The sequence below is a fragment of the Triticum urartu genome, chromosome 3A (genome assembly GCF_056163025.1).
Source record: "Triticum urartu cultivar PI428250 chromosome 3A, HENAU_Tu73, whole genome shotgun sequence".
Classification (NCBI taxonomy): Eukaryota; Viridiplantae; Streptophyta; class Magnoliopsida; order Poales; family Poaceae; genus Triticum; species Triticum urartu.
Window position 1 is genome coordinate 694080248 of NC_141875.1, and position 16337 is coordinate 694096584.

At 44.7% G+C, this 16337-nt stretch overlaps 2 protein-coding genes and 1 pseudogene across 2 annotated transcripts; all 3 read right to left on the reverse strand.

Annotated features, from left to right (window-relative positions):
- Positions 1-1536: 1536 nt before the first annotated feature.
- On the reverse strand, positions 1537-2526 carry LOC147981730 (glucan endo-1,3-beta-glucosidase GIV pseudogene; annotated as a pseudogene).
- LOC125513148 (uncharacterized) lies at positions 1835-5524 on the reverse strand. The gene is made up of 4 exons (XM_087516075.1): positions 5035-5524; positions 3534-4049; positions 1915-2527; positions 1835-1856 (listed from the first exon to the last, which is right to left on the reverse strand). Exons 1-4 carry the CDS (start codon positions 5522-5524, stop codon positions 1835-1837), a joined length of 1641 nt encoding a protein of 546 aa, XP_087372201.1.
- A 4449-nt stretch (positions 5525-9973) lies between these two features.
- On the reverse strand, positions 9974-12091 carry LOC125529761 (glucan endo-1,3-beta-glucosidase GIV). The gene is made up of 2 exons (XM_087514068.1): positions 11934-12091; positions 9974-11062 (listed from the first exon to the last, which is right to left on the reverse strand). Exons 1-2 carry the CDS (start codon positions 12010-12012, stop codon positions 10065-10067), a joined length of 1077 nt encoding a protein of 358 aa, XP_087370194.1. The 5' UTR covers positions 12013-12091; the 3' UTR covers positions 9974-10064.
- Positions 12092-16337: the final 4246 nt, after the last annotated feature.

Below are 16337 nucleotides of genomic sequence, written 5' to 3' on the forward strand. Positions count from 1 at the left end.
TGTGCAGCGTCGAGCGAGCGAGCCGCACGAATTGGGGGTACAGGACGGCCCAAGTGCCAACGGAATTTTGATACTTATGGGCTCGAATGTGGTCCGGCGAGCGAGCCTGATAATGCGTGAGCCCACTTATTAAAATTTCGTGTTCACTATCCGGTGTTTTTGGGTTTTGAAATTTTAAAGAATGAAAATGAAGTGAGAACAATGTAAAAGCATGGTGCCATGATATGGTCTTAAAGATAGATAGAGTTAGAGAAGAGATTAGGCAGAGAGGATGTTACCGAAAAAGGGTGTCCCCCGTTTTGTATTCCAAAGCAACCAACACCTATACAAGGAGAGCTGGGGCGAACAGCACAGCAAGCCTCAAAAAAAGAAGAAGAAACAAATGCCAACAACGGCAGCTCGACAAAGCGTGGATGACCCGCCACCGCGACGCCCTCCAGACACAAACCACCACAACCTGAGGCTCCGAACCACCGCGTACCAAGCAGCACCTCCAAGAAGGAATGCGACGCCGACGACGCTGCTGCCCGGACATGTCCTAGAGTTTCCCCCGGCACGCGGAGGGAGGTGGGGGATGGATATCACCGACACCCTTCAGGGAGGAATGGTGGCACCCGCAGGTGTCACCGCATCGAAGCCGAAGAACCGGCAAGGATTTCTCCCGCACTCCATCCCCACCGCCCAACGGACCGGAGCCGACCAGCCAGACCACCGTCCACCACCATGCATCATCACGGTTGCGCCGCCACCCACGCCACCTCACTGCGGACACCAACACGAGGCCAAAAGGACCGGAGAGAAGCGCCCCGCGGAGGGAGAAGCAACACCGAAGCCGAACAGGAGGGAACCACCTCCACCGCCGTTGTGCGGGAGGCCAGAACCTCCGGCACCGTCGCGGTAGCCGTCCGGACGCGGCAGTAGGGCATGCCAGGTCACCCCTGGCCCGGCCAGGCCCGAAACGGGCCCGCTAAGCCCCGCCGCCACGCTGCAGCAAGCCGGCGATGGCGCCGCCAGCACCCTGCCGTTCTTCGCCTCCCCCCGCCTCCTGGTGGACGCGCCGCAGCCGCACCCCACCGCCAGCTCGCCCGGGCCCAGATGGGGCCCGAAGGGCCTAGATCTGGGCTGAGCGGGCGCCGCCAGAACGCGCCACCGCGCTACCCCGCCGCCAACGACGACGCCACCGCCCAGCCATCCGCCCGCGCAGCGCCAGGACCCCGCCGCCACGCCGGACCGCCGCCGCCTAGGGACACCCCCCAGCCCGCTCCGTCCCGCGCCAGAGGAGTGCCGAGAGGGGAATTGCGAGGGGGCCGCCGCCGCCAGCGTCGCACAGGCCAGGCCCGGCGGCGGGGAGGGAAGGAGGAGGGAGGGTCGCTGGAGAAGGAGATCGGGGCGCGGCCGGTCGCTCGCGGGGGCGACGCGGTCGCGAGAGCCCGAGGAGGGGAAGGGGTTCCATGTTTGCCATTATGCATGATTGATTTGATAATATTTTTTATTCTCTCTACCAGTATATTATTATGTTACGAAATGTTCATCAGTCTAGTGTCCACCAAGCCCATGGGAGTTTGTGTGGTTGGCCGCAACCAATCTTCCTCTGAAATTGATGGGGTACACCCGCGTTTTGTTGGGATAGAAGAGGCCAAAGTGCCTCTCAGTCTCAACCCCGGGCTTCTGGTTCTCGTTGAACATGGCGAACACGTACGCCTCCATGGGCCAGGCTTCTTGGGCGTGCCGTGTGCCACATGGTTGATGAGGCCCTGGTTGTACGCCCGCGCATTCTCCGGTGTCGCCGCGAGCCCGCCGGCGGATGGCCACCCGCTCTCCGACACTACCACCCTCACGCTCGGCGCCCCCGCCTTCTTCAGCGCCGCGTACATGGCATCGACCATGGCGCTGAAGAGGTTCTTGTAGACGAGCCCGCTGTCGGCGTCCCTCACCGGTGTGGCGCCCGGCTGGAACGTCGCGTAGTCGAGCTTGATGTCCCTCGGGTTGTTGCTGTAGGCAAAGTACGGGTACACGTTGGCGAGTAGCGGTGCCCTGGTGCTGGCCAGGTGCCGGGCGATGTCGACCATGTAGGGCTGAGCGAACACGGCGGCGGAGGGCGGGAAGGAGTTGGTGAGCACGTTGAACCTCACCGCGGTGGACACCTTGATGCCGCCAAGGCCAGCCGCTGCGAGGGCCTTGTTGAAGTTCCGCATGGCGGCGAGGATGCGCTGCGCGGCGCCGCCCGTGACCTCGTTGCCGACCGCGATGTACCGGATGGTCACCCCGGCGCTGTGGTAGGGCTTTACGTTGGCCCGCACCCAGGAGGTGGCGGCGGACCGGCTGCCGGCAAGGACGGCGACGTCGTTATTGGTGGTGCCGAGCATGAGGCTGATGCCGGAGCCACGGAGCGCGTGGAGCGCCTGGTGCTGGACAGAGTAGATGCGCATGTTGGTGATGCCCTTGGACCTGTAGAGCTGCACCACTTCCCTCGGCGGCGGGAGGTTGTTTGCGATGATACCGTAGCACACGCCGATGGATTGCACGCCTGCACCGAAGAATGAAATCAGGGGAAATAAATAATAAAAAAAGCATACTACCTCCGTTTTACAAGGCTCATTTCGGTTGTCTTAAAATCAAACCTTTTACAGTTTGAATGAGTTTATTAAAAAAAACCACATCTACATGAGTAAATCAAGATCACTAGATGTAACAATGACTTATATTTTCATATATTGTATTTATATGAAGCTGTTGATGTTAATTTTCTGTTGATATATTTAGTCGGGCTTAAAAATATTTTACTAAAGACAAATCAAATAATCCTTGTAAATTCAAACGGAGGTAGTACATTGATTAGGATACATTAGTTAATCTTGAGCAAATATGTCTAAAAGAGTATGCATACTGTTGAATCCCTTAAAAAGAAACGAATTTTGGTGTGAATCAACTAGGGATTTGAGAGGGGATTTGAGAGAGGAGTTCACAATACAGAGAACTGGAGCAACATCATGAGCTGCCGTCCATTCCTTTCCTTATCTCTCTCTTCCTTCTTTACACTCTTGTCCTCCTGACATTTATAATTTACACATTAGTACATCATACCAAATACAAATTTACCACTAAACTCAACACTCCCCCTCAAGATGGGGCAAACACATCATATAACCCCATCTTGCTACATAAGCTAGAAAACACTTTTTCAGCGAGACCTTTGGTCAAAATATCCGCTAGTTGGTTTGAAGAGCTCACATAATGCATACATATTATTCCTTGGTCAAGTTTCTCTTTGATAAAGTGTTGGTCAATTTCTATGTGCTTTGTTCTACAATGTTGAACCGGGTTATGTGCTATATCTAGCGCAGCCTTATTATCACAATACATCATCAATGGTCTTGCCTCGAATAGACCCAACTCCATCAGTATGATTTTTAGCCATAAGACTTCACATACTCCATGAGCCATAGCTCTGAATTATGCTTCTGCAGTGGACCTTGCAACAACATTTTGTTTCTTACTACGCCAAGTAACTATGTTTCCTCCAACAAACGTACAGTATCCTGACGTAGACCTTCTATCATCTAATGAACCGGCCCAATCAGCATCAGTATAACATTCTATTTGTAAATTGCCACTTGACTTATACAATAAACCTCGACCTGGGCACCCCTTTAAATACCGAATGATTTGATTTACTGCATCCATGTGGTGAGTTTTAGGACTATGCATAAACTGGCTCACCACGCTTACGGCAAAAGCTATATCAGGACGGGTATGCGATAAATAGATCAAACGGCCAACAAGTCTCTGATATTGTTCCCGGTCAACAGGTTCCCCTGACTCACTAGTCAATCGGTGGTTTTGTTCAATTGGTGTTAATGCTGGACGACACCCAGACATACCAGTTTCTGACAACAGATCTAGCACATATTTTCTTTGAGATAGATAGATACCTCTTGAGCTTCGTGAGACTTCAATTCCAAGAAAGTACCTCATTTCTCCTAGATCCTTGACTTCGAACTCGTTCCTCAAATGTTGCTTCACTCTTTCAATACCTTGATCATCATCTCCTGTAATAACAATATCATCAACATAGACAATTAATATCGTCAATTTTCCACCACATCTTTTATAAAATAAAGTATGGTCGGCATTGCTCTGGCTGAAACCCAATTTCAGCATAGCTTTTCTAAACCGACCGAACCACGCACGAGGAGATTGTTTTAGGCCATACAGTGAACGGCGGAGTTTCAAGACCTTTCCTTCAGTTTGTACCGTGTTGAAACCTGGTGGTATATGCATATAAATTTCCTCCTGAAGGTCTCCATGTAAGAATGCATTTTTTACATCCATCTGAAACAAATTCCATCCAAGATTAGCTGCACAAGATATCAAAGTTCTTACTGTATTCATTTTTGCTACAGGGGCAAATGTTTCCTCATAATCAACACCATGAGTCTGTGTGTAGCCTTTGGCCACCAACCGAGCTTTATACCTTTCTATTTTACCTTCAGGGTTACACTTAATGGTATAAACCCATTTGCATCCGACTGGTTCCTTGCCCTTCGGCCATTCTACCAATTGCCATGTATTATTCTTTTCTAGAGCATACATTTCCTCCAACATTGCTGCTTTCCATTTAGGATCATTCACTGCATCCTTCCAATCTTTAGGTACTGATATGGAATCCAAGGATGCAATAAAGCTCCTAAAAGAGGAAGTACACCTGTCATACGAAACAAATTTTGCAAAATCATATTTATATCCAACACAATCCTTCAGACGCGCGGGTACATCTACTTTTCTTTTTTTTCTTTCGTAAGGCAATTGGCTCATCATTTGTTTGAGTACTAGAGGATGGTATATGGGTTTCAGTACCTTCAACATCACCCTCATCATGGCCCATTTCTTCACTTGTTGGTGCCTCCTCTAGTACTTGTGATTGATTCACAACTTCTTCATCAACTTCCTGAGGTAAACCTTCCCCATCTTCTGTTTCCATCTCCTCTTGACCTGAAAAATTTTCATACGCTTCAGATATTAATGTATTATCACCTTCTACATTTGTATTGGTAGTTTCCTCCCCCTCGATTTCATCTTCTGAGCGTATGATATCCCCAATAGGTATTATTACAGTTCCCCTATCATTGTTCTCTCCTATGATATTCTCCCCCTTGTTTCCTGTACCATTGTCATTCCCTTTTAAGGAATAGAATGGTTCTTTTTCGTGAAAGGTAACATCCATACTCACAAAGAATCTCCTTTCAGTAGGCGACCAACACCGATATCCCTTTTTTGTGGAAGAATAGCCCACAAAGATACATTTGACGGCTCTTGGATCAAGTTTTCCTGCTGAACTCCCGTAATCATGAACAAAACAGGTACATCCAAATATTTTTGGTGGCACAATAAATGAGTTAGAGCCATACAAACATTCAATAGGAGTCTTATGGCCCAGAACTCTAGAAGGCATACGGTTTATTAGATAGGCAGCAGTTTTGACCGCTTCTCCCCAAAGGAATTTTGGCACATTCATCATAAACATGAGAGCTCGAGCAACTTCCAGTAGATGTCTATTCTTTCTCTCTGCCACCCCATTTTGTTCTGCAGTATTCACACAAGTTGTTTGATGTATAATACCATAAGAAGACAAGAAATTACTAAATTTACCATTGATATATTCGGTACCATTATCGGAGCGTAATATTTTCACATTCATGCCAAACTGGTTACGCACCATATTAAAAAAAATCTTTGAATGCAGGGAGAACTTCAGATTTATGCTTTAGGAGGTACAACCATGTGCACCTACTAAAACCATCAATGAAGGTCACATAATATCTATCCCCTGTGAGGGCCGTTACAACTGATGGACCCCATACATCTGAATGCACCACATCAAAAGGTATCTTACTTCTCTCATTACTACTAGGATAATTGGTTCTAGTGTGTTTAGCCAGTTCACACACATCACACAAAAGCTTCTCCTTACAATAATTTTTAACTTGAGATGGAAACATGCGACCAAGGGCTTGGAATGACAGATGCCCTAGTCTATAATGCATCAGTAGGAATTCATCAGTGGTCAAGCTATTCATCATACTGAGGGCATATGGAGATGGAGATGAGGCATTGGTAAGGTAGTAGAGGTTGTCGTGCTCAATTCCAGTCCCAAGATTTCTTCTTGTCTTCAGATCCTGAAATGTACATGAGTGAGGGTCGAAGGATGCCTTGCAATTACGTGAGTTTGTAATTGAACTAACTGACAAGAGGTCCACTGGCAAATTAGGGACATGCAAGACTGGGCTTAAGGACAGAGATGGAGTACAATTAACGTTCCCATAACCCATTATCGGAGCTAAGGATCCATCAGCTATGCGTACCCTATCCCTTCGAGAACAAGGGGTATATGATGAAAAGTTCTTAGATGAGCCTGTCATGTGATTTGTGGCCCCTGAATCAATTATCCAAGATGTTAAAAAATTCTTCGTACCTTTCCCAGAATGAGCATCAGATGTAGCTTCAGCAGGGCCTTCTGAAGTATTTGCCATAAGTTTGCCTTTAAATTCTTCAAGTGCTTGGGCTGTTACAGCAAACCGTTCTCCCCCAAGTAAAGTAAGATGAGCTCGATCTGGTCTTCTTGCATTACTACCGCCACTAGTGAATCTGTTAAATTGTTTCGGTTGCCATCCAGGAGGATAACCAACTATATCAAAACAACTCTTCTTCAAATGGCCTGGTTTTTTACAGTGGTCACACACCATCTTAGGCTTTCTCGTGTAGTCGAATCCAGTAGCATTTGCTTGCTCATTTCTTGAAGTACCAGGAGACTGAATTTGCTTAACTGAAGATAGTGCAGCTCTGCTATCAACATTTGTTTGTGAAGTTGTGATCTGATTGGCCAGCCGTGTTTCTTCCTCAAGTATACTTGAGATGGCTTGATCCAATGTAGGCCAATCTGCTGTGGCTTGTATGAGTTGGGAACGGAGATTGAACTCTGAGTTCAGACCATCAAGAAAAGTCTGAACCAACAATGGTTCAAACCACTCTCGAAGGAGGGGTACGTCCCTGGGATCATGTGCCTTAAATGGTCTAAAATACTCCAGGTCTCTATAGAGTTTCTTGATTTCTCCCGCAAATTCAGTCACTGTCTTCTGCTCTTGCTTGATCTGCCTCAATTCATGGAAAATCCTACTGACTTGCATCTTGTTCGATTTTCCTGAGAACTGTTTCTCAATGCTTGTCCACACCTCAGCTGCAGACTGAAACCCTTCAACTTGTTCCCTAACAGTCTTCTCCATCGACCCCAACAGCCATACCATAACTCGCTTTTGATTCTGATCCCATTGCTCTTGTGTGACATCCGTTGGTTTTTTTCATCGTCCTTCAAAAATTTCTGAAGTCCATGTGACTCCAGAATCAATGTGGCGTTCCGAGACCAGCTAAAAAAAATCACCCGGACCAGTTAACCTGACAGGATTGGGTTCCAGGGTCTTCAAAATTTCAGAAGTACTGCTTGTCTTTGTTTGTGCCTGCTCCATCAGCTGTGAAATCATACGCTGCATACTTTCACACAATTTCTCAATACCGGAATCCCTACTGGTATCTCCCATGACCACTGAACAATTAGTGTATTTCTGGAAAAAACGAACAGCTACAATCCTTCACACAGTTCAATCCTCTCTACACCGAGTTACCACAAAGCAGGAAGATTCAATCCACCACAGGCTGCTGGACTAAAAACACGTCTACCTTATTGAGAGAAAAGGCAATACCAACTGGTCCGTGGCAGTTCCTACTTAGTGCAACACAGGAACACTTTAGAGTTCAGACCTGTACACCACAACGACGGCAGCGGAGCAGCACAAAGGCAACGTGGAGCGGAACAGCAGGAGGATGCCGCCTGCCAAGAGGACGGCGGCACAAAGGCACTGCGGCGCAGCCGGAAGATGCAGCCCCGCACGAGGACGACGGTGACCTTGGCGAAGTTTGGCTGCCACGCACAAAGGCGGATAGCCGCTTACGACCACGACGAGCAGCAAACTTAATCAGATCAAATCCAGGTCCAGGACCGATTGCTTTGATACCATGTTGAATCCCTCAAAAAGAAACGAATTTTGGTGTGAATCAACTAGGGATTTGAGAGGGGATTTGAGAGAGGAGTTCACAATACAGAGAACTGGAGCAACATCATGAGCTGCCGTCCATTCCTTTCCTTATCTCTCTCTTCCTTCTTTACACTCTTGTCCTCCTGACATTTATAATTTACACATTAGTACATCATACCAAATACAAATTTACCACTAAACTCAACAGATACTTTCAAAAAGACATTCATTGAAATTTATATACGGCACTATAAGTGAAAGACAATTAATACTTCGGTGGAACCCAACATGTGGCTATGATACAATTTTTTAGGGAGGTTGTGGCTATGAAACATTATTTTTGTGGGGGTATGGCTATGCAACTCTTTCTCGTGAATTTATATACGAAACCGTAATGATACAGACAAATCTGTTATCAATTTGGTAGCAGAACCTCAAAAAAAGGGGGGTTGCATATTTAAAAAGATATAAATACCCAACTAATTTACAAAACATGCTCTGCTCCTCTCTAATAAATCTATCCCAAAAGGTAGCTAAAATCCTCTATAATTTGAACATAATTTTGACGACAGATTAAACCAGCAAACTAAGTGAAAGAGATTGATTGGTCTGTGTCACAATACTTTGATGGAACTCTACATGTAGATATGAAGCCTTTGTTTCTCGCGGGATGTGGCCATGAAACCTTTTCCCCATGGATGTAGCTATGAAACCTTAACGGCATCAATATACATATCCGGCAATTTTATTACCGCCTTGATAGTAGAACCCAACAAGAAATGATTCGTATATCAAAAACTGTATATAAATACAGCAGCTTTACCAACATGGCTATAGTAGAACCCGGCAAGAAGGGCACATTTAAATCAAAATGCAGTAATACATGCTCTACTTCTACCCAAAAATGCATTATCTCACAGGTCCACTTCATACCTCTGAATACGTACATACAAAAACATCTAAATACATGTACATACAAAACCACCTAGATACAAAAACATACCTGAAGGAAGGGAAGCGAGGAAGACTCCGGCAAGCAACGCCAGTACAAGCAACGGGTAAAAGCCTCGCGTTCTCAGCATCGTATCCAAACAGCCCTGATCTCCTCTGCTCTCTACTCTAACAATGCAATGTACTACGAGTGTACAGGTGCATATCACAAACTGGCTGGGGCAACCATGTATTTATACTCGCTAGTAAATGTGTATCTTTTGATATTAGATAGTATATTAATTGTACACATATCTTAGGTAAGATATTGTTTGCGCGTTAATATGATTAATGCTGGATTTGATATTTGATATGGTATTAATTGCATGCTAAACATGTTGACCGCTCACCAATGGAGAGGCTTAAGTCGTTGGATTGATCTGGTTTGAGGCCCAGATTAGCTGCATGAGCCTCGTTGGGTCTTTCTATATTGGTATATAGAATAGATATTGATTCCCGGTGTGTGGAATTACACAAGTGCACACTGACACTAGTGTAAGGGCGCCATATTATAAAGGATAGGTTTGTAATTGTTTCTTGGTGGTCTCTTCTCCTATTCATGTACATTTAATCTACTCCCTCCGTTCCTAAATATAAATAGATTTCTGGGTATTTAATGTGTATAAGCTAGATTTGAAATACAAGGCCATGAAAAATTGCTCAAAAGTTGGTTATAGATCACAATTAAGTTCTTGAGTTTATTTGTAGATCTTATCCAATAAACCTTTTTACAATCAAAACATTTCAATGGGAAAACTCAAACACCTACTTGGAGTTTTTGGGTTTTGAAAATTTAAAGAATGAAAATGAAGTGAGAACAATGTAAAATCATGGTGTCATGATATGGTCTCTAGAGACAGATATAGAGATATAGAAGAGATTAGGCAGAGAAGATGTTTGCCAGTATGCGTAATTTATTCCATACTATTTTTTATTCTCTTTATTACAAGCATATTATTATGTTAGTAAACGTGCATCAATTAATCTCTAGTGTCCACCGAATCCATACGAGTTCGTGTGGTTGGCCGCCGCCAATGTTGCTCCTGCGAAATTAATGGGGTACACCGGCGTTTTGTTGGGGTAGAAGAGCCCAAAGTGCCTTTCTGTCTCAGCCCCGGGCTTCTGGTTCTCGTTGAACATGGCAAACACGTATGCCTCCATGGGTCCAGGCTTCTTGGGCGTGCCGTGTGCCACGTGGTTGATGAGGCCCTGGTTGTACGCCCGCGCGTTCTCCGGCGTCGCAGCGAGGCCGCCGGCGGACGGCCACCCGCTCTCTGACACCACCACCCTCACGCCCGGCGCCCCGGCCTTCTCCAGCGCGAAGTACATGGCGTCGACCATGGCGTTGAAGAGGTTGGTGTAGACGAGCCCGGTGCCGGCGTCCCTCACGGGTGTCGCGCCCGGCTGGAACGTCGCGTAGTCGAGCTTGATGTCCCTCGGGTTGCTGCTGTAGGCAAAGTACGGGTACACGTTGGCGAGCAGCGGCGCGCTGGTGCTGGCCAGGTGCCGGGCGATGTCGACCATGTAGGGCTGAGCGAACACGGCGGCGGAGGGTGGGTAGGAGTTGGTGAGCACGTCGAACCTCACCGCCGTGGACACCTTGATGGCGCCGCCGAGGCCGGCCGCCGCCAGGGCCTTGTTGAGGTTCCGCATGGCCGCCAGGATGTACTGCGCGGCGCCGCCCGTGACCTCGTTGCCGACCGCGATGTACCGGATGGTCACCCCGGCGCTGTGGTAGGGCTTTACGTGGGCCTGCACCCAGGAGGTGGCGGCGGACAGGCTGCCGGCAAGGACGGCGACGTCATTATTGGTGGTGCCGAGCATGAGGCTGATCCCGGAGCCACGGAGCGCGTCGAGCGCCTGGAGCTGGACGGAGTAGATACGCATGTTGGTGATGCCCTTGGACCTGTAGAGCTGCACCACTTCCCTCGGCGGTGGGAGGTTGTTTGCGATGATGCCGTAGCACACGCCAATGGATTGCACGCCTGCACCGTATAATAATTTATCAGTTTGTCTAATTCACGTCTAGATGTTTTTTTAATGATGTCACATCTAACCTCCTACCAATAACTATGCAGCAACAAGAAATAAAAAAAAAGCTGGGACAAAAAAAAATAAACCATAAACATAGTGCTTATCAGGTTAGATGTGACATAACTATGTCACATCTAGATGTGTCCTAGACAGACCCATAATTTATTAAGGAAAATTAATATCCAGATATAAAAATGGTTAAAATCTACTGTACTTTAAACATAATATTGACCACAATAAACCAGCAAACTAAGTGAAAGGCATATATGTTGGTCGATGTCACAATACTTTCGATGGAACTCTTCGTGTGGATATGAAACCATTGTTTTTCGCGGGATGTAGCTATGAAACCTTTTTCCCGTGGATATAGTTATGAAACCTTAACGGTATCAATATACATATCCAACAATTGTATTATCAGTTTGTCTAATTCACATCTAGATGTTTTCTAAGGATGTCACATCTAAGCTCCCACAAATAACGCAGCAACAAAGAACAGAAAAAAAGCTGGGACAAAAAGAAATAGACCACAAACATAGTGGACATCAGGTTAGATGTGACATAACTATGTCACATCTAGATGTGTCCTAAACAGACCCTTGTATTATTGCTTTGATAGTAGAACCCGACAAGAATGTATGGGTCATATATTAAAAACAGTACAAACATACAACTGCTTTACAAACACGCTCTACTTTATAGAAGACAAAATATAGTAGAACCCGGCAAGAAGGGGTCATTTAAATCAAAATTCAGTAATACATACTTGCAGAAACATCTAAATACAGATACATACAAAACCACATATATACAAAGACATACCTGAAGGAAGGGAAGCGAGGAAAACCCCTGCAAGCAAAGCCACCGCAAACACCGAAGAAAAGCCTCGCATGTTCCGCATTGTATTCGACAGCCCCGATTTACTTTGTTCTCTACTCTAACAATGCAATGTACTATTGGTGCATATCACAAACGGCTTGGGCAACCATGTATTTATACTCACTACTAAATGCCCGCGTGCGATGCACCTAATATTAGGCAGTATATTAATTGCATGCATATCTTAGGTAGGATATTATTTGATATACGCTGGAGCTAATATTTGATATGGTATTAATGCACGCTAAATATTTTAAGCACTCACAATTGAAGCAACTTGAGTCGTTGAATTGGCCTGGTTTGATGGCCGACATTAGTTGAATCTGCCCCTTTAAACTTTTTATATTGGTATATAGATATAGATAGATATATAGATATAGATATAGATATAGATTCTCGATGTGTGAAATTACAAAAGTGCACACTAACACTAGTGCAAGGGCACCATATTTTAAAGGTCAGATTTGTAATTGCTTCTTGGCACAGTCTCCTCCCCTATTCTGCTGCCACCGCATCTATACAATGTCAACATATTTGCTCATCCATCATAGTCAAACCCTCTTCTCTGGCATATAAATGTAGTGAAAATATATTTTCACGATTGGATTTGTGAGCGTTTCTTGGCGGGCTCTTCCCCCATTCATGTACACTTGATCAACCTATCTTCCTGGCGGCATGACCGTTCTACATTAATGGAACAAAAAAGACAAATGGTTGCACTACATTCATATACGCCCCTGGGTTAATGTTGACATATTTGTTCTTTGATCATAGTCATATCTCTTCTTTAGAATATAAACGTAATCAAAACATATGTTGCAAATTTTGAAACCGACAGCTCAGTAGAACATTGAATACAACCATTATTTGGGCACTACCAATGCACTACTATATCTTAAGCTATATCATATACATAATTTGTGTGTTTTGATACCAATGGACTATATCTTAGATTTGTATCTAAAAGTACCCTCATTTAATATGTTTGTGAGAGAAAAGCATTAGTTTCCTTGGTTTTGGTGCTAAGAGACATCTCTAGATTAAGATAAAATAGTACTTTCTTTCCTCATTAAACATGGTGCCATATCAGATTTGTACCTATGAGGCATGCTTTAGATATATATAGTACACCTTGGATCATTGTGGCTATCCTTAGGGGTCTCCCAATGCATAATTTCTTAGCAAATTATCATAGGAGCTATAAGAGTTAAAGAGACAACTACCATAATACATTTTTCTTACAGGTTGTATATAAATTTAATGATTTGAGGCTCATGCATACATGTGATTGAGCTAGAAATAATTTTGTTGCCTATGGCCACGTGCAAGGGTTGTATCTTAGCCAATATACAACCTTCTTCTCTCTCTTCATTAACTATTATGCCATATCACCAAAAATACATACGAAATTGTACTAGTAATTAAGAAACTTGCATTGAAAGAGCCCTTACCCCTCCATTCGGGTGGGTTGGGTCCTATGCAGTGCAATGCGACCAAGACAAATTTAGTGTGGTGACTAATATCAACGAAATCGGTGTGTTAATTTCCGAGGATTGCATGCACCGGGCAAGGCTTTTTCGTGGGGGTGAAAGAGGGAAGTTAATTCCGCAAGGATTGCATGCACTGGTAAGCCTTTTTTGTGGATGAGGAATACGGGAGTTTAATTGCAGAGGTTAATGTGCTAATTACACTTGGCCAATGTTTTCACCATGTTGGTACCTAGAAAATCCCTTGTAGCATATCTGCCTAATTCCCACCTATCGGGACATATTATTTGTCCAGTTTGGTGCAGGTGTGATAACCCACAAGTATAGGGGATCGCAACAGTTTTCGAGGGTAGAGTATTCAACCCAAATTTATTGATTCAACACAAGGGGAGCCAAAGAATATTCTCAAGTATTAGCAGCTGAGTTGTCGATTCAATCACACCTGGAAACTTAATATCTGCAGCAAATTGTTTAGTAGCAAAGTAATATGATAGTATTGGTAACGGTAGCGAAAGGTAACGATAGCAAAAAGTAATATTTTTGGTGTTCTGTAGTGATGGTAACAATAGCAACGGAAAAGTAAATAAGCGAAGAACAATATATGGAAAGCTCGTAGGCAATGGATCGGTGATAGAGAATTATGCCGGATGTGGTTCATCACATAACAGTCATAACCTAGGGTGACACAGAACTAGCTCCAATTCATCAATGTAATGTAGGCATGCATTCTGAATATAGGCATACGTGCTTATGGAAAAGAACTTGCATGACATCTTTTGTCCTACCCTTCCGTGGCAGCGGGGTCCTATTGGAAACTAAGGGATATTAAGGCCTCCTTTTAATAGAGTACCGGAACAAAGCATTAACACATAGTGAATACATGAACTCCTCAAACTACGGTCATCACCGGGAGTGGTCCCGATTATTTTCACTTCGGGGTTGCCGGATCATAACACATAGTAGGTGACTATAGACTTGCAAAATAGGATCAAGAACTCCCATATATTCATCAAAACATAATAGGTTCAGATCTGAAATCATGGCACTCGGGCCCTAGTGACAAGCATTAAGCATAGCAAAGTCATAGCAACATCCATCTCAGAACATAGTGGATACTAGGGATCAAACCCTAACAAAACTAACTCGATTACATGATAAAATCTCATCCATCCCATCACCGTCCAGCAAGCCTACGATGGAATTACTCACGCACGGCGGTGAGCATCATGAAATTGGTGATGGAGGATGGTTGATGATGACGACGGCGGCGGATTCCCCTCTCCGGAGCCCCGAACAGACTCCAGATCAGCCCTCCCGAGAGAGTTTAGGGCTTGGCGGCGGCTCCGTATCATAAAACACGATGAATCCTTCTCCCTGATTTTTTTCTCCCCGAATGTGAATATATGGAGTTGGAGTTGAGGTCGATGGAGCTCCAGGGGACCCATGAGGCAGGGGGGCGCGCCCCCCACCCTCGTGGCTAGGGTGTGGGCCCCCTGGCCTTGATTCTTTGCCAGTATTTTTTTATTATTTCCAAAAATAATCTCTGTGGAGTTTCAGGTCATTCCGAGAACTTTTGTTTCTGCACATAAATAACACCATGGCAATTCTGCTGAAAATAGCGTCAGTCCGGGTTAGTTCCATTGAAATCATGCAAGTTAGAGTCCAAAACAAGGGCAAAAGTGTTTGGAAAAGTAGATACGATGAAGACGTATCAACTCCCCCAAGCTTAAACCTTTGCTTGTCCTCAAGCAATTCAGTTGATAAACTGAAAGTGATAAATAAACTTTTACAAACTCGGTTTGCTCTTGTTGTTGTAAATATGTAAAGCCAGCATTCAAGTTTTCAGCCAAGATTATGAACTAACCATATTCACAATAACTCTTAGGTCTCATGTTTACTCATATCAATAGCATAATCAACTAGCGAGCAATAATAATATATCTCGGATGACAACACTTTCTCAAAACAATCATAATATGATATAACAAGATGGTATCTTGCTAGCCCTTTTTGAGGTCGCAAAACATAAATGCAGAGCACCTTTAAAGGTCAAGGACTGACTAGAGATTATAATTCATGGTAAAAGAGATCCAGTCAAGTCATACTCAATGTAAACTAACAGTAATGAATGCAAATGACAGCGGTGCTCTCCAACTGGTGCTTTTTAATAAGAGGATGATGACTCAACGTAAAAGTAAACAGATAGGCCCTTCACAGAGGTAAGCAGGGATTTGTAGAGGTGTCAGAGCTCGATTTTGAAATAGAGATGAATAATATTTTGAGCGGTATACTTTTATTGTCAACATAACAACCAAGAGGTGGCAATATCTTCCATGCTACACACATTATAGGCAGTTCCCAAACAGAATGGTAAAGTTTATACTCCCCCTCCACCAACAAGCATCAATCCATGGCTTGCTCGAAACAACGAGTGCCTCCAACTAACAACAGTCCCTGGGGAGTTTTGTTTGCAATTATTTTGATTTCATTTGCATAAAGCATGGGACTGGACATCCCGGTGACCAGCCATTTTCTCGTGAGTGAGGAGCGGAGTCCACTCCTCTTGAGAATAACCCGCCTAACATGGAAGATACGGACAACCCTAGTTGATACATGAGCTATTCGAGCATACAAAACAGAATGTTTATTTGAAGGTTTAGCGTTTGGAACATACAAATTTACTTGGAATGACAGGTAGATACCATATATAGATAGGTATGGTGGACTCATATGGAACAACTTTGGGGTTTATGGGATTGGATGCACAAGTAGTATTTCCGCTTAGTATAGGTGAAGGCTAGAAAAAGACTGGGAAGCGACCAGCTAGAGAGCGACAACAGTCATGAACATGCATTAAAAT